Below are 21,444 nucleotides of genomic sequence, written 5' to 3' on the forward strand. Positions count from 1 at the left end.
TTATTTCTACAGTCAGCCCATTCATAATACATAGAATAAGATATAGTTAAAGACAACAATACATACAGCAGCTGTCATCCACAATCAAGCATCTTAACAGCATCATCATCCTCACAACATCAGCACCAACCAGTGACACACAGTGAAAAGCGAGATTCAAAGAACCAAGATTAGTGGGTTATGCTTGTTATGCATTTTGAGCATTTAACAGCCTTATGGCTGAAGGAATGAAATAATTTGCATAACGATTATTACATTATATTATGATATCAATATTTGGGCAATTTTAATGTGTGTTGCTTCTTGTTTATTTTTACCATCTTACTGCACTGGGACCTGAGCAATCTTGATTTTGTTCCCTTACAAATGTGTGAGAATTACAATTAAAACCTTGACAGGTTTAGCTATACAATGTACCATGTATACCTAAGAGGCTATTAGTGGGGTTTAACTAACCACTGTTGCACCTGATATTTTTCAGTTGAAGATCTAATGACAGACACCTTTGTATGACAAGCCTGTTAAGATAAACAGAGAACAGTTACGTCACAAATGAGTATTACAATTTTAAGTAGCCTTATTCAAACTTGTAAACATAAAATGTGTCTGTTTGATGATGTTGATGTTAGTAGAAAGCTAATATACTGACTTACAAGTACAAATCAATCCAACTCTCTGACTGACACTACCTCAATCATTATTTCAGTGGCAACGCAATCTAAATAATTTCAACCCATCTTTGGTGGCATCAGAGCAAAAATTAAACAGAGGGACCCATCAATCAAAGTGCTGTGCTTCAGATTTGACTGTAGTCTGATCTTTTACCTCAATTAAAAATAAATTTCATAGAAGTCTGTGTGTCCCCCACACAGACAGAGGTTTGATTAACTCAATGTATCCACTGTGGTGAACTTTTTCCTCTCTGCTCTTCAGATACAGTGAGGACGCGCTGAATGCTGGGACTCTGCGGGAACAGGGAGATTGCAGAACGCCATCTTTAAACCCCACAAGAGGCCAGCTACAGTTGAGCACCGGGATGAAAAACACTTTCCCTTCATCGGGATATAAGTTAAGATCCTGGGAATTTATATATGTGTGTTTCCCAGTTAAGCAGGTAACAAAGGGCTGTCCGATGGGACTGAGCGGAGACGGCCACGGGACACAGTGAGAGCGTTAACATGTTGTTATCATAGGCAGACAACAACAATAGACGGAAAGACAACAACAGCGGGCTAGCATCGCCCTGCTAACGCTGTTTCAAACGCTAACTGCAAGCTAGCTAACGTAAGCTACTTCATCGGCAAGTCTGTCAGGTTGCGCCAAAACGGTGACCGGGCGCAGTTTGATAGCTGACACTGGGTGTCCAGCTCTATCCAACGGGGCACCCCAACGCCACTTAGACACTTTTAAAAAAACAGATTTAGTTGTGAGATTTGCGTTGTGGCTTTAGCTAGCTAAAAGCTAAGTCCCGACTTCTCCCCCTCCCCAGCGGCCCGGCCGGAGATGCGTGGAAGATGTCGGTGTCGGGGCTGAAGGCCGAACTGAAGTTTTTGGAGTCCATTTTTGATCCAAACCACGAACGATTCCGGATCATTGACTGGAAGCCAGATGAGCTGAGCTGCCAGTTTAATGTAACTGGGGAAAAGCTGTTAATTATCCACTGTAACATAACGGTAAGTGGACATAAATACAAGCGCCGGGATTTATACGCGTCCCGTGTTGTTCGTTAGCGAGCTAAAGTTAGCTGTTTAACTTGCTAAATCAGGTAGCAGGCTACCTCCACAACTGTGCAATAATCTGATGCTATGCGGAACGGGTTTTTGCGTAGTTTCATTAGCCAGTGTGAATTGGAGCTACGCAGCATAGGTTGCAGGTTTTGCTGGTATGACAGTCCTACATTACAAACTATTGATAAGAAACCCTAGCTGTTAGCTAACACTGTACTCTGAATGCTAATGTCGTCAACCTAAATGATAAGTTATTTACAGACACCGTGTTAAACCCTGCGACACACAGGCACATAAGCTAGGTCACACGCATTGCTGTAAGCTAACTGTCTTGTTTCTGTTGTGTTAAACTGTGTTTAGGAGTCGTATCCATCTACGCCGCCTATATGGTTTGTGGACTCTGATGACCCAAGCCTAACACAAGTACTGGAGCGTTTGGAAGATGTGAGAAAAGGCAGCACCCTGGTAATGATCGTGATTCACTTGTTTCACCTTTATGTCACTGAAACACAGGATTTCTGTACAGGTAGTGAGAATCTGCTGACAGTTTTATGATGCATTGTAAAAGGATGAACTCAAAGCCTGTCATCCAACATTTTGCCCAAAGATATGTACTTTGTCACTGGATCATCTTTTAATTATAAGGTAAGAGCAGTTAGTTACAAGTTGACATACCGTTTTAATACCCAGAGAAGTTTCAAAAATGATCCTCAGATATCATAACAGATTTGATATAGCCTCACTCAAAACGCTTTCATGGCACGTGTGTGGTATTTGACACATGACTGGGTGAAAAGAGACTTAACTGCATTGCATGGCTTAACAAGTATTGACCAGGCTGCCTCACAGCAGGAGCATTTTCTTTGCATTATTGTGACATCATGTCAACCTGCTGTGTCAGAAGGAGGCTGATAATTGTGGTGCTAAATAATCTTTTGTAACTGCTGCTTTATTTTTGGCTTTGACTGATTATACTGGCTCTTATTTAGATGTTAAATGCTTAAATACTAAGTGCACTTAGAATTGGATATTAATTATCCACCATTCATTTTTTTGTCCTTTTAATGTTGTTTTGCAGGTTTTTTTGCAATGTCAGACTTGTTTGAGAGTGTTCACTGACAATGAGTTTTTGCCATTTCATTGTCATATTCCCAAGGTTTACCAAAATAGGGCCTTATTTAAGTTTTCTTACAGTATGGCCTTTCAAACACAAACATTTTGCATATGCTACAGAAATGTGTGGGACTCTGTTCTTATATGGCTGCGTCTTTAGATTATCGGGATAGTCTTTGGGGACTAAATGTGACAAGCTGATCTTTTATCAGGGATGCTCAACAACTTATAAAAATCGAATACTTAATGTGACTATTGTCTTAAACAATATTTTCCCTTCTTTCTAACCAGAGTCTGGTATCAACATTAGTTACAACCAGTCGCAGATAAAATGCATTCAGTTTTCACACGTTCATTCTTTTCCGCACAAGGGCAATACAGCATTTGCTAAAGCGCTATGAGATGGGCTAGATGCTAATGCACAAACATGCAAAGACTACAACAAGTTCTATGTAGAACTCCTTTGAAAAATAAACTAAAATGAGGTGTGGTGCAAACTGCCAGGTAATCTTAGCATATCACAGGTCTATAACTATGCACGGCCATTTGAGAGCAAAGCAGCCAGAAAAAGGTGGGTGGCCATTCACAGAACCACAATCGATAGCTAGCTATATTGTTAGACAAAGTAAGTTTGACAGTAGACGTGTAGAGCAAACAACAGCCCTCATCTCAAAGTTGATAGTTAAAGAAATGCTTCCAATCAGCTTTGTTGAAGGGAAGGGTTTTCAAAGGGTGATGGCATTTTTAAACCTTGAGTTTACAGTCCCAACATGAAAATATATAACTGCAAAACTGGAGAAACAATATGAAAATAATGCAAGTGAGCTGTGCAGTCCGTTGGTGAGTTTGAAAAACTGTCTCTGACAACGTATTCATGGACATCACTTATAACTAAATCATATGTAATAGTCACCTGTCATTACATATTCAGCTGGGAAATATAGGGTGCTGTTCTGCAGACCAAAGTAATGCTGGAGTTGTATAAAACCTGGCAAATGTGCTTTCCACTGCTACTGAACACTATTCTCTAAACAGAAAAGCCACAGCAACCATACATGATAACCAAGATGATGCTAGCCAACACTGAACGCCTGGAATGTGACTCTCAGCCTTGTTTTGCACATTCACTCCAAGTAATCGCCAGAACATGTCATGAATAAACGATGGATTCAGGCTTCAACAGATAAACCATGTGGTTGCATCTGTCAGTTTCCTGGTTTCTTATTTCCGTCACAATACAACCGCAACAGAAGCACTGAAACAAAAGCAACAACTTCAGAGCTTGTCTGAGCACAAATCACTGCTGAACGCAATGAAATTCTACTCATGATGTGCTCCAGCCGTTGCTTGAGCAAAGATGGTCAGTATCTGCAGTCACGTCAGAAAGAGCGTTCACCAAACTATTAGATGCATGAACCCTTGAATTTACTGATGATAGCTGCAGGTTTTATGGAAGAGCTCATACCAGTGCTTCTCTCACTGAAATGTGCTTGTACTGCATTGTGTGGAGAAACTGGAGTATCCATCTCCACGGTTTACCCCATTGAAGCAGCTCTTCTGTCAAAAAAAAACCTCAAAGAATTCCAAAGAGGGTTACCCAAAGTGTCTCAATTCAAGCACACCATGTCTGCTTCACTGGAGCGACGACTTGCACCTGCAGATGTCAGCAAGGCTTGCAAGGTTGCATACATTGCATCCTTCTGAGGCACAAACACCTGAGGTTAACAACTGATGAAGTTAAACTCGCTGTGAAGGCAGAGGTGTGCAATCTCCTCTTGAGCAGGCCCGAGGGCATGGAAGAGATGGTCACAGTTGAATCAGATGAAACCGAGCTGTTGGCCAAAAACCACAAAATGATGCTGTGTCTGCCATCGCAGTCCTGTTTGCCGAGGATTACAACATGGAAATAACTGCTGAACTAAACCAGTGCTGCCAGGACAAGTGCCCACCCTTCCTCATCGATCCCATGGACTGGTGGAAAACCAACGCAAATAAATATCCACAACTGGCGAAATTAAGAAGGGCATACTTATTTGTGCCTGCAACGTCAATGTCACCAGAGAGGGTGTTTTCCATAGCAGGACTTACTGTTAACAGACAGCGCTCCCATCTTCATTCCGACCATGTGGAAATGCTCATTTAAAAAAATTAAAATATGGAGTTGAACATTGCTGTCACTCAGGTATGTTCAGAATTTAGACATGTTTAGAAACAGTCAGTATCACTATGGCTTAGTTGGGGTCAGCACAAATTTTCACCAGTTTGATGAGATATTGATAGAAAAGATAAACTTTCACAAGCACCTTTTGAGCTCTATTAACACTGATATGTTGTTATGTGAGAAGTACTAGAAATAATAATTTTCCCTTATTTGGCTTTGCTGTTGGCATATAGGATTTTGTTAGCTTTTCTTAGACCTGAAGAGTCAGGACCATGCTGCTTTAAACATACTGAGTTGGAGTATGACAGGCTGATTGCCAATAACCTGTCCTGTCGGAGAGAAATGATCAATTTCTATCTGTGTGTTTTATGGGGAAAGAAGTGGCACACTTCATTATACTCTGTGTTTTAAAGGGTTTGGGGGGTTTAACAGTTTAATTGGATTCTGTAGTAGATTCTTGCTCATTGAGACACGCATTGCATCACTAAAGAACATGATATCAAAATAAAAAGATGGCTGTGAAAATGGTGTTTGGGTCTCTCTCTCTCCCTCTGTGTGTGTGTGTGAGCATGTGTTGGAGGGGTGGTGGGGATCTTCAAAGAATGGTTGAATAGTTTCCAGTGAATATTGATCAGTAGTTTTGCTTGAAATGCCCATCCCTACTATGTATGTAATGACTGCTTAGTTAGCCTACTTATCCATGCTGCATACTCTGTTTGTAGGACACAAAATAAGCTTTTTATAGGGTTGTTGTCAGGTTTTTTGGACAGAAGGAAATTATCCATAACTTCTACACTACAGTCTGCATTTATATAAAAATACACTGTTGTGTAAGAGAAAGGCTATGCCTTCCTGTTGATAGATAAGATCAGTTTTTTACTGTTGCACTGATGTTTTCGTGGCATGCTATATTTGAATTGCACTAAATTTGCAAAAACCGAACCGAACATACTGGCACACTGGCAGCCTAATGACTGTGTAGTCTTCTTTTATTTATTTACAATAATACATTGTGTAAAAATGTTTAGTCTTATTTAAGTAATTAGCCTAAATACATTGCTTCTCTGATAGATTTACAGTATCCCATGATAGTAGTTAAAATACATTTCAACACACTGCTTGGTGAATGATGTAAACGTCATTTTTCTTTGCCTCACAAACTCATGAATAATAGTATTGTCACCAGTAGCTATTTGCCAGATGTTTACATGTCTGCTGTGTGGTGGTGTTGTGTAACTGTTTGCAATCTTGAACGATTTATCCCACTTTCTTTAACCTCCTTTTTGTGGTTTATCTTTACTAGCTTTTGCAGCAGTTGAAGAAGCTCATCTGTGACCTTTGCCGGCTGTACAACCTTCCTCAACATCCCGATGTGGAGATGCTGGATCAGCCCCTCCCTGCAGGACCTGTGGCACAAGACCGAAAGGCAAGGCTTCCTTAGTTTGCTCTTATCAAGTACCGTACTGTACCTCCCAATGGCCTGGTATAGTATGATACACCAGGACACTGGCTAGAAATAATTAATTAATTAAGGATTATGCACTGCATGTTTATATTATAACTGAGATGATGTTCTCCAAGTTTATCAGTAGACTCGTCCTGTGGTCGCAGTCAGTGCACACTGCTCTTCTGACATAGAAGAACAAGCCAGCTCATTGAGTCTCTTGCACACTACTTTGTTCACTGTATGCAGTTTGACTTATTGTCTTGTCTTATGGTGCTTGTGTGTGTGTAGCATGGAACAGAAGAGGTCACATCCGAAGAAGAGGAGGAGGAGGAGATGGGAGAGGTAAGTTATTATATAAAAAAAACCCTGACATACTGTGCTAGGTGCGTGGTGCAGATTATGAATGGGAATCTTTAGGAATCTCATGATTTGATTCTGATTCCTTAGTGTCTGATTTGATTTAGAATTGATTCTCGATTCAAAACTGATTATCCATCGAATGATCTGGATGATGATGATATCTTGCTCCAGTATACTGTGTGCCAAAGGTGTCCTCACGCCACTGAAATAAAATATGAAACATAACTGGCAATTAAGATAAATTGACCGCAGCCTTTTTATTTTAAAGAGGTAATTGCATTAATTAATTAAGTCTAAAACGTCTTACAGTCTTATGAGAATAACAAAATGAGGGGAGGTGGAGTGCTCCACTGTGTTATTATTAACATCATGTCTGCAGCAGTGGAGAGCAGCCTCTCTGCTGCACTGTTAGCTCCAGGGAAACACATCGCTGTACAAGACACTGAGCAGGTGCAGGGTGTTTGAGGTGAAACAGAGTGAGCACCGAGTTATTTTCCTCACCTCACAGTTGGTCTAAGAACATTAACAATTAATTAACAACATTAAGTAACGTAAAGATTTCCCTCAAAAGCTAAAATTATTTATTATCATAGAATCAAAAAATACCCGCAACTGCTGCCTTTTTTGAAGATGAATGATAAGATAGACTACTGGGGGCTGCACTGTTCTCGTAGTGGAGTCTTCCACGTCTGCATGGAGATCCACCTCAGAATCAAACCCCCCCCCCCCCCCCCCCCAAAATCCCTATTGACAATACTGCTGTATTTTCCTCCCATCATTGTCAGACATGTTCTTAAGAGCAACGCTGTTCAAATTGCATGCTGTCATGATACATTTAGTAAAGTATACTGTGCTGTAAGAATGCCTGACATATCAAATATAACCCAGGACATAGAGGATCTGGACCACTATGAAATGAAAGAGGAGGAGCCTGTCGATGGGAAAAAATCAGAGGATGATGGCATCGAGAAGGAGAATCTGGCCATCTTGGAGAAGATACGAAAGAACCAGAGGCAGGACCACTTGAATGTATGTCCTTTGTGGTAGATACCATTTTTGATTGATGTCTGTATATAAAATATATGTATGCTAATTGTTTTGTCAGTTCTTTTTAGGGCATCCGCTTAAATAATTGAATGACAAATGGGAACGTTTTAGAAGAATAAAAGCTGAAAAATAAGGCAGTTATAAGATATGTCATTAATTTATCTGACAGTGGGGAATGTGACCTGCTTATTAACTATAAGTATATACAGCAAATGTACAGGTTTATTTCAGTGTTTGCCTTTCAAGGCAGCATAAACGTATGCAATTATTTGTTTTTGTTCTGGCTCTCAGCTTGCTCATCATTCTGTTCAGTGGCTCAACTATGTGCCTGTCCTTGTATCTGCAATGTATCAAAAATACAGTTAAGTCCTAACTAAGGAGCCAATGATCCAAGCTTTTCATGCACTTATTTTGTGTGTGTATATATACATATATATATAATATTTTGTAGATTGGTGAAATAGTCTCAAGGGTTATAGAGAAATAAATAGTGACATCTTGCAGGATAGTGCTTTCTCTTTGATGTTGGCCTGCATTGAGTACAGATGACAGGTTTACCCTCATGGTGTTCTTTGTCTGCATTGTTACACCTGTTATTTATTTTTTTTGTTTAATGATTATTATTATTATTATTATTATTGTTATTATTATTGCAGGGAGCAGTGTCTGGTTCAGTGCAAGCCTCTGATCGCCTGATGAAGGAGCTTAGAGAGATCTACAGGTCTCAGAGTTACAAGACAGGTAATGCTCACCACACAGAGGTCTGTACTTTGGAGCAGATGTGAATGAAAAGAAAAATCGCAAAAAAGAAAACTACACAGATCCAGACCTACAAACAGTCACCATCCGTTATATTCTCTTAATATGATAGATGTGTATTGGTAAATATAAACATTGCAACACAAGAGGTATGATGTATTGAGCAAAGCATATGAGTATTAGAATTCAAAAAGTCCCTTTTACATCTTGTTTGTATGAGGTCAACCCCACGCTCACTGTTATTTGCAAACAACTCGTGTGCTTTAGTAATGGCTATAGGCAAAGAAAAATGTGTTCTTTGAAATATGAATACCAAATTTTTATGCGGTAGGCAGAAACCCATTTTGAAGTCTTATTATGCAGATATACCAACCATTTTGATAAATTTTCAACAAAAGAACTGATGCAGAATTAGCTGACAGTGGTATGAGACTGGAGGTACCTGTTAAATTACATTACTGTTTAGTTTATAGAATGAAAAGGGAGATTCAATTATTACAGTTGTTACTAGGTCTTGCAATGAGAGATGTCTAAAGACTATTATTTAATCTATTTCTCTTGCAGGTATCTATTCAGTCGAGCTTGTTAACGACAGCCTGTATGAATGGCACGTCAAACTAAGGACGTAAGTACCTTAGATCCACGAAAAAAATCATGTTTTTTGTTTTGTTTTTTCTGTGTCAGCGTAAACACTGACTTACGAACATAATTTAATGCCAACAGAGTGGATCCAGATAGCCCCTTACACAGTGATTTACAAGTCTTAAAGGAAAAGGAAGGAATGGATTACATTTTACTAAACTTCTCATATAAAGTGAGTAAAACTGACTTATTGAAAATTAAATATTTAAGCATTCAGGAGTCTTTGAAGTCTTTAAATGAACAATTTTTGCCGGTTGTGTCTACAGGATAATTTCCCCTTTGATCCACCGTTTGTCCGGGTAGTTTCGCCTGTGCTTTCTGGAGGGTGAGTTCCTTTAGCATGCACACTTAATAGTTTCTTCCATCCCCATAGTCCGTTTTCAAGTTGAAGCAGAGTTTATAGGATTAAAACCGGGGGGGATTAAAAAGTGCAGACATACAAACAGGAAGAGGGCTTTCTTTCGCTGTTCTGAAAAAGCTTCCTCTGCTCATTTATTTTATCTTTGCTTTAGTTACGTTCTCGGAGGAGGCGCCCTGTGCATGGAACTTCTCACCAAACAGGTATGTCAAATGTATTTTTTTCAAAATAAAATGAAAGTCAATTTGCATTGCTTTATGTGTTTCAATGCATTGTACTTACATCTGTTTACTCTTATTGACACTGTGCTTCCTGATTGCAGGGTTGGAGCAGTGCCTATTCCATTGAGTCTGTCATCATGCAGATCAATGCCACTTTAGTCAAAGGAAAAGCCAGAGTGCAGTTTGGAGCCAATAAAGTAAGTGAGGAAGCAGCAGCAAAGGTTCATTTCAAGTCAGGAAATGTCCTGTAATAGGTTGATATCACTGTTTCATTTCATCCTTTTCTCTTTTTCCTTTCCCCTCTCAGATAGTAGTCAAGTGTAACAGGCAAATTTGATCAAGATTATTTGGAAAAAGTACATGTTTTTTCCTTACATTTAAATCTCTGCGTCATTTCATTGTAGGAGCTATTTTAAGCCGACTGGATGCCTTTAACAAAAGTTACTGAAATAGTTTTTCTCTTTGGGGATCAAGGGCAAATGGAGCACTGTTTATTTTTAAGCTCTTATTGCATAATGTTCGCATTATAATGAATATGCGAAGTTATTTTCCCTATAATTTGATCTTTTAACCCTTCTATCCTAAAATTAGAATAGTTTTCACCCTAGCTTGTTTTGCGAGTGCACGTTTTTCAATGACAGCATGTAAAGGTTGAGTGAGATGTTGCATCCACTTACTGACAGTTGTATGAAAGGTCTTTCAGTACTGGAAAACAACCGCCATGAAGAGCATTATCCCTTATACAACTTAAAGATAGTCTGACTGATCTAGGGTGAATGGGGTGTAACACTTTAAAAGGGGTTTCTTCAATATCCATAGTTACTGTATGGTCATTATAGTATTTCTGCAGTTTCTTACTGTAAATACTGTTAGCATTGTTTGTAATTGTAAAGATCCATAAATACATATGATTGTAGAATGGAAGTTGTGACATTAAGTTATGAAGTATGAAAAGTATATCACTATTTTCATAATGTCTTTTGTAGTTCTGTTGTTTAGCAGTGATGTGTGCTGAAGTGCAGGTGCAGAGCCAGGTCTTATGTGACTGGTTATAATAACCAGGCGTGTGTGTGTGTCAAAGCCACCTGGTAGGAATAACCAAACAAGGGGAGACTGTGTGTTCATTGAACTGCACCATACAGACAGTTCTCTTTTTGAAATGGGAGATTGTGCGATAAGCTTTTTTTTTTTTGCTTGTAGAAAACAGCTGTCAGTGCTTTTTCCTGTTCTGTACTGTCATCATAAACGCAGTGCACACTCTAAAGTTGACTTGATTTTCATCTTTGAATGCAGAACCAGTACAATCTTGCCAGAGCACAGCAGTCCTACAAATCCCTGGTTCAGATCCACGAAAAGAACGGTGAGTGTTTTTGTCTCAAGTTTCATACAGAGTGTAATTCTGACCTTGTTTACTGAAACCAAATCCCTCCCATGCATCAAAGCGCAGGGAAATGAGTGCTTACACTGGTGTGTTTGTACCAAACACGGATAACATTTACATGTATGTAGTCACTATTGCACTCAATTACTTCTGATTTCACACCAGCCGATCTAAATCCACACTTGTGCAGTCACCACAACTGTTTATTGTTTGTTACTGACAACACAATTTAATTCCTCACATGTATCATAGTTTACACTGAAGGTCAAATATTTTACCAACACAACAGAAGCACACCAGCTAGTGTTTTTAAGTGTTTGTTCGATTATGGAAGGTATATGTGCTAAATAATAGTTTGGACAACTATTTGGTGTAAGCATGTAATAGGTGGAACAACAGCCAACACTACATTTAAGTGCAGGTGAGAGTATGTAAATTGGGCTACTCTATTGAGCTATATTTAATTGTATCAAACATAAAAAGAATATAAAAATGAGAGCTTCACTTTGAGTAATTCATGTGACAATTGCGTTTTCTGTCAACTGATCATGATTTAAAGTATTGGCCCACTCTATTGCTGTTTGCGACATGACTAATACAGCACTACCAAACAGTATCAGAAACCATTAATTGTATTAAAGGGGTCAGATTTTAGGATTAAATCCAGGTTCCAATCCTGTCTTTTCAATTTAAGTTGTAATGCAACCCTTGTGTTTACATGAGCAATGTATCAAACCCCTATCTATAACAGTCAATGGGGAAGTCTCTATCAATAATCACTAAAACCAATTCACAATGACAAGATGTTTTACTGCAATCAATAAAGTAGGGCTGGGTATTGTTAAGAATCTCACGATTCGATTTCGATTCTTTAGGTCCCAATTCGATATCGATTAAATTCGATATTGATTTAAATTAGGGATGCACCGAAAGGAAAATTCTTGGCCGAAACCGAAAACCGAAAATGAGGAAACCAAGGCCGAAAACCGCAACACCGAAAGAAATTATTATGCCAATTATTAGTACCATTGCATTTATGGCTATGACTGCGTACTAACCTCACTAAAATAAAGGCATTGCAATTCAAAGAATAAATCAATTACAAAAGTATGAAAATATTTATTTAGCAATGACAATACAACAATGCACAATATAAAATTAAATTAAGTTAAAAATAACACTTAGTGTTACACTTGGTGGAGGGGTGCAATCGGTATCGGTCTAATAAGCAGCAACACAGAGCTATAAGCACGCTTTACTCTCACACGCGCTGCATTTATAGTCACACAAACACACACACCTTCTACTGTGCTGTGCGCTTCTCCGTCTCTAAGCGGGTTCTCTGCATCCATCGCGGCCCGGATCATTTCTCGTGCGCGCTGCTTTAATCCCACATCCAAGTAATGATCTTTATAACGCGGATCAAGTACAGTCGCAATGAAGTGCAGAGGATACAACTAGATCTCAGTGAAACGTGTGCTCACAGACTCTAAGAGTGTACTACACTTTAGTGCTGCAATTAAAGGAATAACGTCTGCTACAGATGCATCAGAGGAGCTGATCTCTTTAGTTAGCTGTTTCGGCCGTGTTGTTTCGGTGATAAAAGTATTTCGGCCGAAAACCGAAAATGCGCTTTTGGGCCATTTTCGGACGAATATTTCCGGTGGTCGAATTTTCGGTGCATCCCTAATTTAAATGCTTCGATATCGATTCAGTAATAAGTAGAAATACACAAATAATTCATTAAAGTACCTGTTGGTAATTTTAAAATAATTATTTATTTTCATGCCCATATGAACAGCCATGGTATAACTCATAACATTTATGAGCAATAAAACATCTGAAAATAAAGCATTAGCACAATAATATTGAAAACGGAGTACAAAAATAAACAAATATGGCAATACTGTATTAACACTGAAGTTAAGTGCATGTAAACTTAAATTATATTTCTTTTCTCTTGGCAATTGTGAAATAACTTTTTTTTTTTTGGGGGGGGCAATCACTATAAGGAGGACGCTTTGCTCTCACACACGCTGCATTTATAGTCACACATACACTCACACACGCAGTCAGTCTCTAGTGCGCACTCTTGCTCGTTTACTCCAGATTCCGGGAGATTACGTCTCATTTGCGGGCGTCAGGGAGCCGCTATCAATATGCGGGAGACTCCCGGAGAGTTGGGATGTCTGATGTTGGCGGCATTGTCGGTGACAATTGCTGGTACTTTCTCCGTTAATCCCCATTCATTTATTGACTCCGTCACGTAGACTGTATTCCGTCAACAAGTTTGCTTCGGTTGCCATGTTGTTGTTTGGTCGAGTACAACGCTAATCACACAAAGGTGTTGCTCACTGCGCCCCCACTGGCCAGGGGCTTGAATCGATTCAGAGGATTTAATGAATCGATATTGAATTGGGAAAAAATATATTGCAATGCATTGATGAATCGATATTTCTACCCACCCCTACACTAAAGAGTATTGTGCATGTGAATGTATGAATATGTAACTGCCTGCAATACTGTTGGTGATGAGTTTGGCAACAGTGTATTGTTTTCTTTTTTTCCTAATGTATCGTCATTTTCTGTTGTTGTGCTTTTTCCTCAAGGCTGGTACACACCCCCAAAGGAGGATGGCTAAAACAGACTCTTGCCTTTCCTGCACTGGGACCATATGTCTTAGATTTTTGTTTTTCCCTTTTCCTTGCGACCAATTCTTTTTTTTCTTTTTTCTTTTTTTTTTAATCGTACAAACCATTTTGTTCTCTACATGAGAGTTTGAACTCCAAACCAAATTCCTCAGTGACCACCCACAAACTAGCACATGAACACACACACACACACACACCTGAAATTTACATCCAAGCCCATCAGCTGCTCGCAAGGTTTTCCTCTCTTCAGATATTTATCTCTCTGTACATCTATTGTCTGAAACAATCTCATTTTACCATTGCGACATTCATCCCATACTCCAGGAGAACAGTGGACTCGAACGTTCTGCAAAGTCCCCATTTGGTTTTGGCAGCGAGCATGCCAAGGTTACTTACTGGCTGTAAGTTGAAAGGTGCAGCATGATTTTATCCTCAAGCAGTGGCAGTCTGACGCTCCCGGCGCTGCACACTGCCTGTGTGGCCACATACTGGATCTGAGAATGGCATGCGACATTCCCGGATATGATGCAGTGGTGGCTGGAACGGAGATATAAATGCTGGGTGGTGGGAGGAACCACCACCACCACCTGTCTCTCCATGGACAGCCTCTGTAATATTGTGCTCATGTATTATCTTTGTAATGCCAAGATCCCTCCTCTGGAATAACATGCTTCTGAGGCTAGCTCGCTTTCAAACCTCATATATTTTAAAGCTTCAAGCCCTGAGGTTGGGAGGAAGATAAAGAGACCTTTGCAGACCTGGGTGGGACAGCCCATAATAATGAACAGCATCCTTCTTAGCTCCAAAGTTGGAGACCACTGTCATCATCATCATCATCACAACCAGCTACTGGACCACTCCCTGCAAGGGGAGGATTAGTGTGTGGCGAGGCTGGAAACAAAAGGAACATGACCAGGCAAAGTAGGGGTGTGTTGGGATTGGCTCACACTGTAATGTAGTTGATTTTAACTCCACATGTAAACATGTAAATTTGTATTTCTGCAAAAGGATTTAATTGTTTATAATGTAACCTTGTCTGGGTCTTTGGCTGGGCAGAGACTGTATTAGTATATACCCTTGACTATTAACAGCAGGGGCAACTGCAACTTCTCAAGACCCATTTAGAATAAGAAAGAGTTGCTTCATGGGTACTCTTGCAGAAGGAAACAAAAGTACACCATGTTCTTATGTAAGCTTAATGACTACTGCGGTTTTGTTCATTTTTTTATATATTGATTTGTAATCCTTGTGTTATTGGCAACAATGACAGTACCATTCCCCTTATTTGATGGCACCTCTTAACTAAAATGGCCGTAACAATTATGGCGTAGACGCAACTGTTTCTGGCATTCCCAGAGGTTCGGCTATTCATATCTAATCACTCAAACCGGATGAACCTCAGTAAGGCTATGCAGTGAAGACACAGTCTTGTGGACTTTTGTTGTACTGAAGAAAAGTAGTCTTAACAGTGTAATCATCTGCTTAGTTCTTGTAGCTGGTTCACATCCTGACCACTTTGCCAATCCTGCAGTCGTAATAGTCTGGGGAAAAAAAAGTGACCTTTACCTTCTGACTTTTCCTTGACCTCATGGCTGTTTAAAAAAGCAGCCAGAGTTTCAAATTCACAGCAATAGTCTCGACCACATACCTACTGGCTTCGCACCTGGGAAGATCGACTGGAGTCTGTTCCATTTCCAGAATATTTGTTCAGGTTTGATAAATATTTGTTCAGATTTGCTACAGGAAGGACCCAGCTCTTCCCATTACCACCTCTCTGGTTACTATTCATAACCACTCTCAGCACTGCTGTACCCCTCACGCGCCGAATCTTTGATGTAATGTGAATAATATGCAGAAAACTGTGTGGAGCATTCCAATTAATGCAGTTACACGTTTGTTGTGGGTGTTCTATTGTGTGGTTATTTGCATTGTTTTAAGTATATTGTCCTGAAAACCAGCATAGAAAGCTTAGTTATGCTAATTCATACAGCCATTCCTCATTTTTGCGTTCATTTAGAATTTTCTCAGTAATACTAACCTCAGTCACATTACCAATATCTTCTAAACAGGTAGAGATGGGTACAAAACAGCTTGTTTCATGTCCAGCACATGTCTGACATTTGTTAAGGATATGACAAGAGTCACACTCCCTTCATGTTTTACCACAAGTAAAACTTTAACATGACTTACGGATCATTGGCATGGTTGTTAGCTGTTGTGATGCCATTGGTAAAGTACTAATCACTTCATTCTGGTCACATTGTCGAGCTCACCCCTGCATTCTCTGGAGAAGCAAACTCAGGAATACATACTGCTCACTTGACTTTGCGAAGGATTGCTTCAGAATATCGTCATAAAGTGCGAGATTGAATGTGTCAATCATTTTTCGGGGTGCCATTTAAAAATGATGCCCTCGTCTCACCAATAGGCTTTGCAGTGTGTTTTGCTGTCGTATTGCACACACTTGATTAAGATTTTCTGAGTACCATTAAGGTTGATAAATAATTACCAAGAAAGTTTTTGGAATGATCAGATATCGGGAGCAGGGATTTGATCCCACCTTCATATCATCCTGTGCTTTATGAGGGGTTAAGAACATGTCAACCCTGTTTCTTTGATATTGCTGTATTTTGCATGTCAATATATCAATGGGTGTTTTTCCCTAAGCTACTGAAGGCAAAGTGTGGTTGGTTGGGGTGGTTAAAAGATTAGATGTATCCATTTTTTGCATTAATTGTTTACTCAACTAGTGGTTTCCTTTCAGAGCACACGGTCAATTTTCCATGTGCGTTGCTTATTGAAACAGGTCAGATATTATAGGAGACACATGTACTACATGTTCGGATTACCTTTGAAGATGCCAGGTTTCCCAATAAAAAGTAGCAGTTTAGATTTGTGTGCCATCAGAACAATTGTGAGCCTATATCTTTAACCTGACATTATTGAATAACAGTGTACCCAAGATGTTTGTGCACTGAATAACAGCTTCTCTTAAATCAACACAAGTTGTCTGACTAACAAAAACCTTTTCTGCTTTGGCAAGCGCCATATTGATCTGAGGTCTGAACTAGCCTGATTCTGGGTTCCTTGCTTCATTAACTGCGGTGGCCGGGTTATAAAGTTATGCACTGTTAGCATGCTTTTGGTTTGGTTTCTTTTTTTCCATTGCAAGGGTGATTTTGACCATGTAAAGTAATTTGTAAACTTGCATCAAGTTTATGAATAAAGAATTTTATGAAATATCTCCATGCTGTTCATTTTAATAAAACCTGTCAAAAGCCAATGTGAAAGTACAATATTTGCTATGTGGAACCTATGCAAAATCTGCCTGGTATTGGATGAAGTTGTATATACCAGTACACAGGAATACTTGATAATATTGATAGACTGGGAAAGAACACCAACTTTAGCTACAATCAACAACCCACCTTAGAACCAGAGCTACACCCTACTCCAAATGCATCTTGGCCTTGCAGGTAATATATTTCTTGTGCCTTCCAGTACATGGAGTTCATGGCAAAAAGATTCAGGCAATCGTGATGTTTGAAAGAGAGGTAGTATTTTATGTCTTACTTTTGGCCTTTGTTGTGAAGCACTTTGTGACGTTTTATCTATAAAGGTGCAATTTATATTAAACACACTGACTTTCACCCTTTTTGACAAAAACTACATATTGGAGCCTACATTGTTAAAATTATACTAACCACTATTGGATAATCATCCAACGCCCAGGTTTGCATTTCAAGTACAATAACTGAAATCAAAAGTGTGGACTGTGGCTTAATATTAGATTTAATTTAATTTAATTCAATTCAATTAGTTCAGCGACATCACAGGTAAGTGGAAACATATTACACATGCAAAACAAGAGTTACAGCTTGTGCAGTTCAGTCAGAGGGCAGTGGATGGGCTAAACTTGGAGTTAATGTTTTGGGGAGCGGTGATTTATAGAACCTTGTAGTGGCTGAGAAAAGTGGTGCAGAGCGAGTGTGGTAAGCAGATTTGCATGCCTAGTATTTGTAATAATAGATTTCATCTTTCTCTGCAACATGTTGGAAGTTTCATAGGCTTTGTATTGTAATGGTTGTGTGTCCTAGAAGCCACCACTAGATGGTACTGGAGCACTCTTGTAACTCACTGGTGGCATTCAAGTACTGTGACTCTGTCCTCTTGTAACATCAGCAGTCGGTGCTCCGTTATAACACTCATTCCTGCTCTTATCTATGTGGCTTATTTCCTTCAAGGTTGAATGAATGACTAATAAGGTCATCTGTTTAAGTGGTAAGAGTGGTATTGACAGGATACCCTATGATATGAACGGCTCATATTCTCTCATCAGAAATTGTTACAGTAAAATGCTCTCATAGACGTTAGCACTGTGATAAATAGCAGAATCAATGCCTATCAGTTCTTATGAGGAACAGGAGAGCAAGTAGATGGAAAGATGACCTGCCCTCTATTGAGTGTGTGGTCGATCATGTTGCAGCCTGGATAGTTATGGATATTAGAAATCACTCAAACCATGTTATTCATAGTGTCTTCCATTCCTATCCAGCTCTTTTCTTGCCTTTTTATGTTCATGATGGCATTTCTGAATCACATGCAAATGTGTTCTCTTAAAGATCAACAGCAGCCATCTTTAAAAAAGTGGACTTGCATATTCAGTTCATTGAGCAACCACAACAACTATAAATAAACCAAACAAACCACACCACTTATCTGTGTGAGGATGATTGCAAACCCGGATGAAAAGGCCAGAATGTAGTAAGAAGGAGGAAAACGAGAACTCAGTATTTCGTAAACAGAAGGCTAATTGCCTATTATTGCAGCAGTTTTTATTTTTGTTTATGTGTGAGTTTGGCCGATTGGCCTCTTTGCTCAAGAGGAGCAGGCCTCATTATCCAGTTTCAGCCAGTTGGTTTGTCCAGCCTGTCGTGCTCCTCAGACGCAACACAGTGAGGAGACTGACAAGGCTCTCGGCCCGGAGGAAAGAGACTGTGCATCTCTGTGATTAACGTGCTAGCGCCCACACTGAGACAGCAAGAAATAGCTGACTTTTCATCCCTCCTCTCATCCTGGGCCAGAGCAAAGCACATGGTGGCCTGCATTCAGAACCAGCAGGAGTTGACTGATAGCCTGCAGCATAACGGCTGCGTCCATCAGAGCTTGACTTTCTCTGCGTTGCCTCCCATCGGTAACATACCATGCTCAAGTGTAACCCCAGATTCAGATTGAATTTCCTGTTGCTGCTCACAAGTTCAAGTCACTAAAGCTTGCCCACAGAGTGGCCATTTGCACAGCACCCACCTACAACCCTTACATGTGCCTTCTTGTCCACTAAGATCTGCAAATGAACAAAGACTATTGTCACTGTGAGGCAGGAAATCTCAGTTCTAATTCTCCTCCTGTGTGGTCCCTTTGTGGTGAATGTTACCAAACTTGATTTGATCAGCAGAATCCCTTTCTTTCTGCAAAAATTGCTTGGATACCCACTTCTTCCGAGAGTACTTATATGCGCTTTCTCTATTGCTTGATCCTTCTCTTGTTCTTTCTCAAAAGAACAAGCCAGGCTTGTGGCACTTTTTTCAGGCAGGAGGCAGGAGTGTTGCTGATGCACTTAATCTTGAAGGCTTCCTCTTGGTCTATAGTGTCTTGGATTGTAATTTATGTGTACGTCCCTTTGGACAAAAGTGTCTGCCAAAGAAATAAATGTAAATGTGAAGTAATAGTTTGACATTTTGAGAGATGGGCATATTTGCTCTCAGAATACAGACTCACAAATCAATATGTTATATCCTGTTTGTTTAATGTATATAAAAAGTGTAAAAATAGAACAATTTGCTGTGTTAGCATTGCACAGAATCAGGTTAGCTGCTAATTACTTTTTCCAAATCTTAGTGCTAAGCTAAGCTAGCCAGCTACTGGCTCCAGCTACTATATCAATCTTTTCATCAAACTCCAGTCAAGAAAGTGAAGTGAACTGTGTTAAAAGAAGCTCAAAATCCTAAACCACCAATGTTGGATCCATCTAACAATAATGAGCATAAAGGAGAGAATAATTGTTTCCTGGCTGTAGTCAAACATTATTTTAACTGTCTAATATGATATAGCCTACATGTAAATTATATTCATTATCTTGCAATCAAATGCTTTCTCACCTCATTGAGCATTGCTTGCAGTAAGGAAACAGCTACAGTATGGTGTCTCATTAGTAGTTAACTAATTGCAAGAGCCTGTAGTTATCTCCTTTTCAGTTTCATTTAATTAATGTAATCTGTTGCCAGCTTCTCCGGCCAGTGTCCTGAAGATGCATTAAACAGTGCAGTAGTAAGGGAACCAAACCAGAGGCTTTTACAGACAGCAGGTGCTTCCTGATATTAACAGACAAGCAACACTTGTACAGTGGTCTGTGTGAGCCTTGTTAGAGTAAATTGAGAACACAGGCACAGAGCTGCAGTAATGACGTCTGGCTTTGAAAGACATGGCACAATCATGGGCTGAAGACGCAATCCCACTGTGACTCTGAATGACCTGATGTTAGAGCAGAGCATCTGGAGAGCAATAAGACAGGTGTCATCCCCACAGACACTGTTATTATACTGCCATAAAAACCTCCACAGCTCACATCTTGTTGTTGTTGGAACACAACATGGCATTCATTCATTACGCACTAAGAGCAAATAACATTTTGGAATTTAGGTCTGAGGTTATGGTGTTTTCTAAATAACCACATTATGTTTGAATTGAATGAAGAAAAATGAACATAGTTCAAATTGGTGGTCTAATAGTCCTGTCTGTGTTTTTCATCTACCTAATTGTCTCTGGGTGTGTCCTTGGAAGGGAGTATGTCAATGCTCATCACCAGTCAGTGGCAGATTTACCTTGAAGGACTTGAAAATAAATTGGAGCCGGTGATGAGGCGCAGAATTGTAAATGAATCAAAATCTTTTGGACACACACACACACACACACACACACACACACACACACACACACACAGAAAGACAAATGGTAAAACTTGAAAAAGGGAACGAGCAAAAAGACAAAAAAGTGATGGATCTCATTACTCATTCAGCACGTGTGTCATTTTAATATGGACGCTAAGACCTCTTCCATTGGAAAACACTGAGCATCAAGATAACCAGGAAATAATGTGCATGACCGTGTAACTTCCATTTTGGTGTTTTACTTGTTTTTATATGTTGCAGAAACAGTTTAATGAATCTAGGTTACTGAAATCATGAAAAGGGTTCAATCTTATGAGATGCAGTGCTTTTTTTATTCCTGAAAAGACATTTTAGTGATTCACTGCTTTTATCCACCAGCAGCAATGTTTATGATCATCTGGCTCAGGGAAAACATTAAGCTTCATATTTTCACTGGTAAAAGAGAAGACTGCACAAGGCACTCAATACCACTTTGAAAGCGAAACCAGTCTTATTTAATTTCGAGTAACCCAAACATTTTTAGGAGAACACAATTGCTTGCAGCACCACTGAGTGACTGACCTTCACAGGCCCTCTTTCATGTCTCCATTAAAAGATTCACTTCAAATGTATTTGCAGTTTGCCTCTCAG

General features: G+C 39.5%; 1 protein-coding gene across 1 annotated transcript; it reads left to right on the forward strand.

Annotated features, from left to right (window-relative positions):
* Window positions 1-981: 981 nt before the first annotated feature.
* LOC133981731 (ubiquitin-conjugating enzyme E2 Q2-like) lies at window positions 982-17,109 on the forward strand. Its single transcript, XM_062420576.1, has 13 exons — window positions 982-1,673; window positions 2,088-2,192; window positions 6,305-6,427; window positions 6,737-6,790; window positions 7,697-7,837; window positions 8,512-8,596; window positions 9,179-9,239; window positions 9,338-9,428; window positions 9,523-9,581; window positions 9,769-9,817; window positions 9,937-10,032; window positions 11,129-11,195; window positions 13,826-17,109. Exons 1-13 carry the CDS (start codon window positions 1,515-1,517, stop codon window positions 13,855-13,857), a joined length of 1,122 nt encoding a protein of 373 aa, XP_062276560.1. The 5' UTR covers window positions 982-1,514; the 3' UTR covers window positions 13,858-17,109.
* Window positions 17,110-21,444: the final 4,335 nt, after the last annotated feature.

The sequence above is a fragment of the Scomber scombrus genome, chromosome 1, assembly GCF_963691925.1.
Source record: "Scomber scombrus chromosome 1, fScoSco1.1, whole genome shotgun sequence".
Classification (NCBI taxonomy): domain Eukaryota; kingdom Metazoa; phylum Chordata; class Actinopteri; order Scombriformes; family Scombridae; genus Scomber; species Scomber scombrus.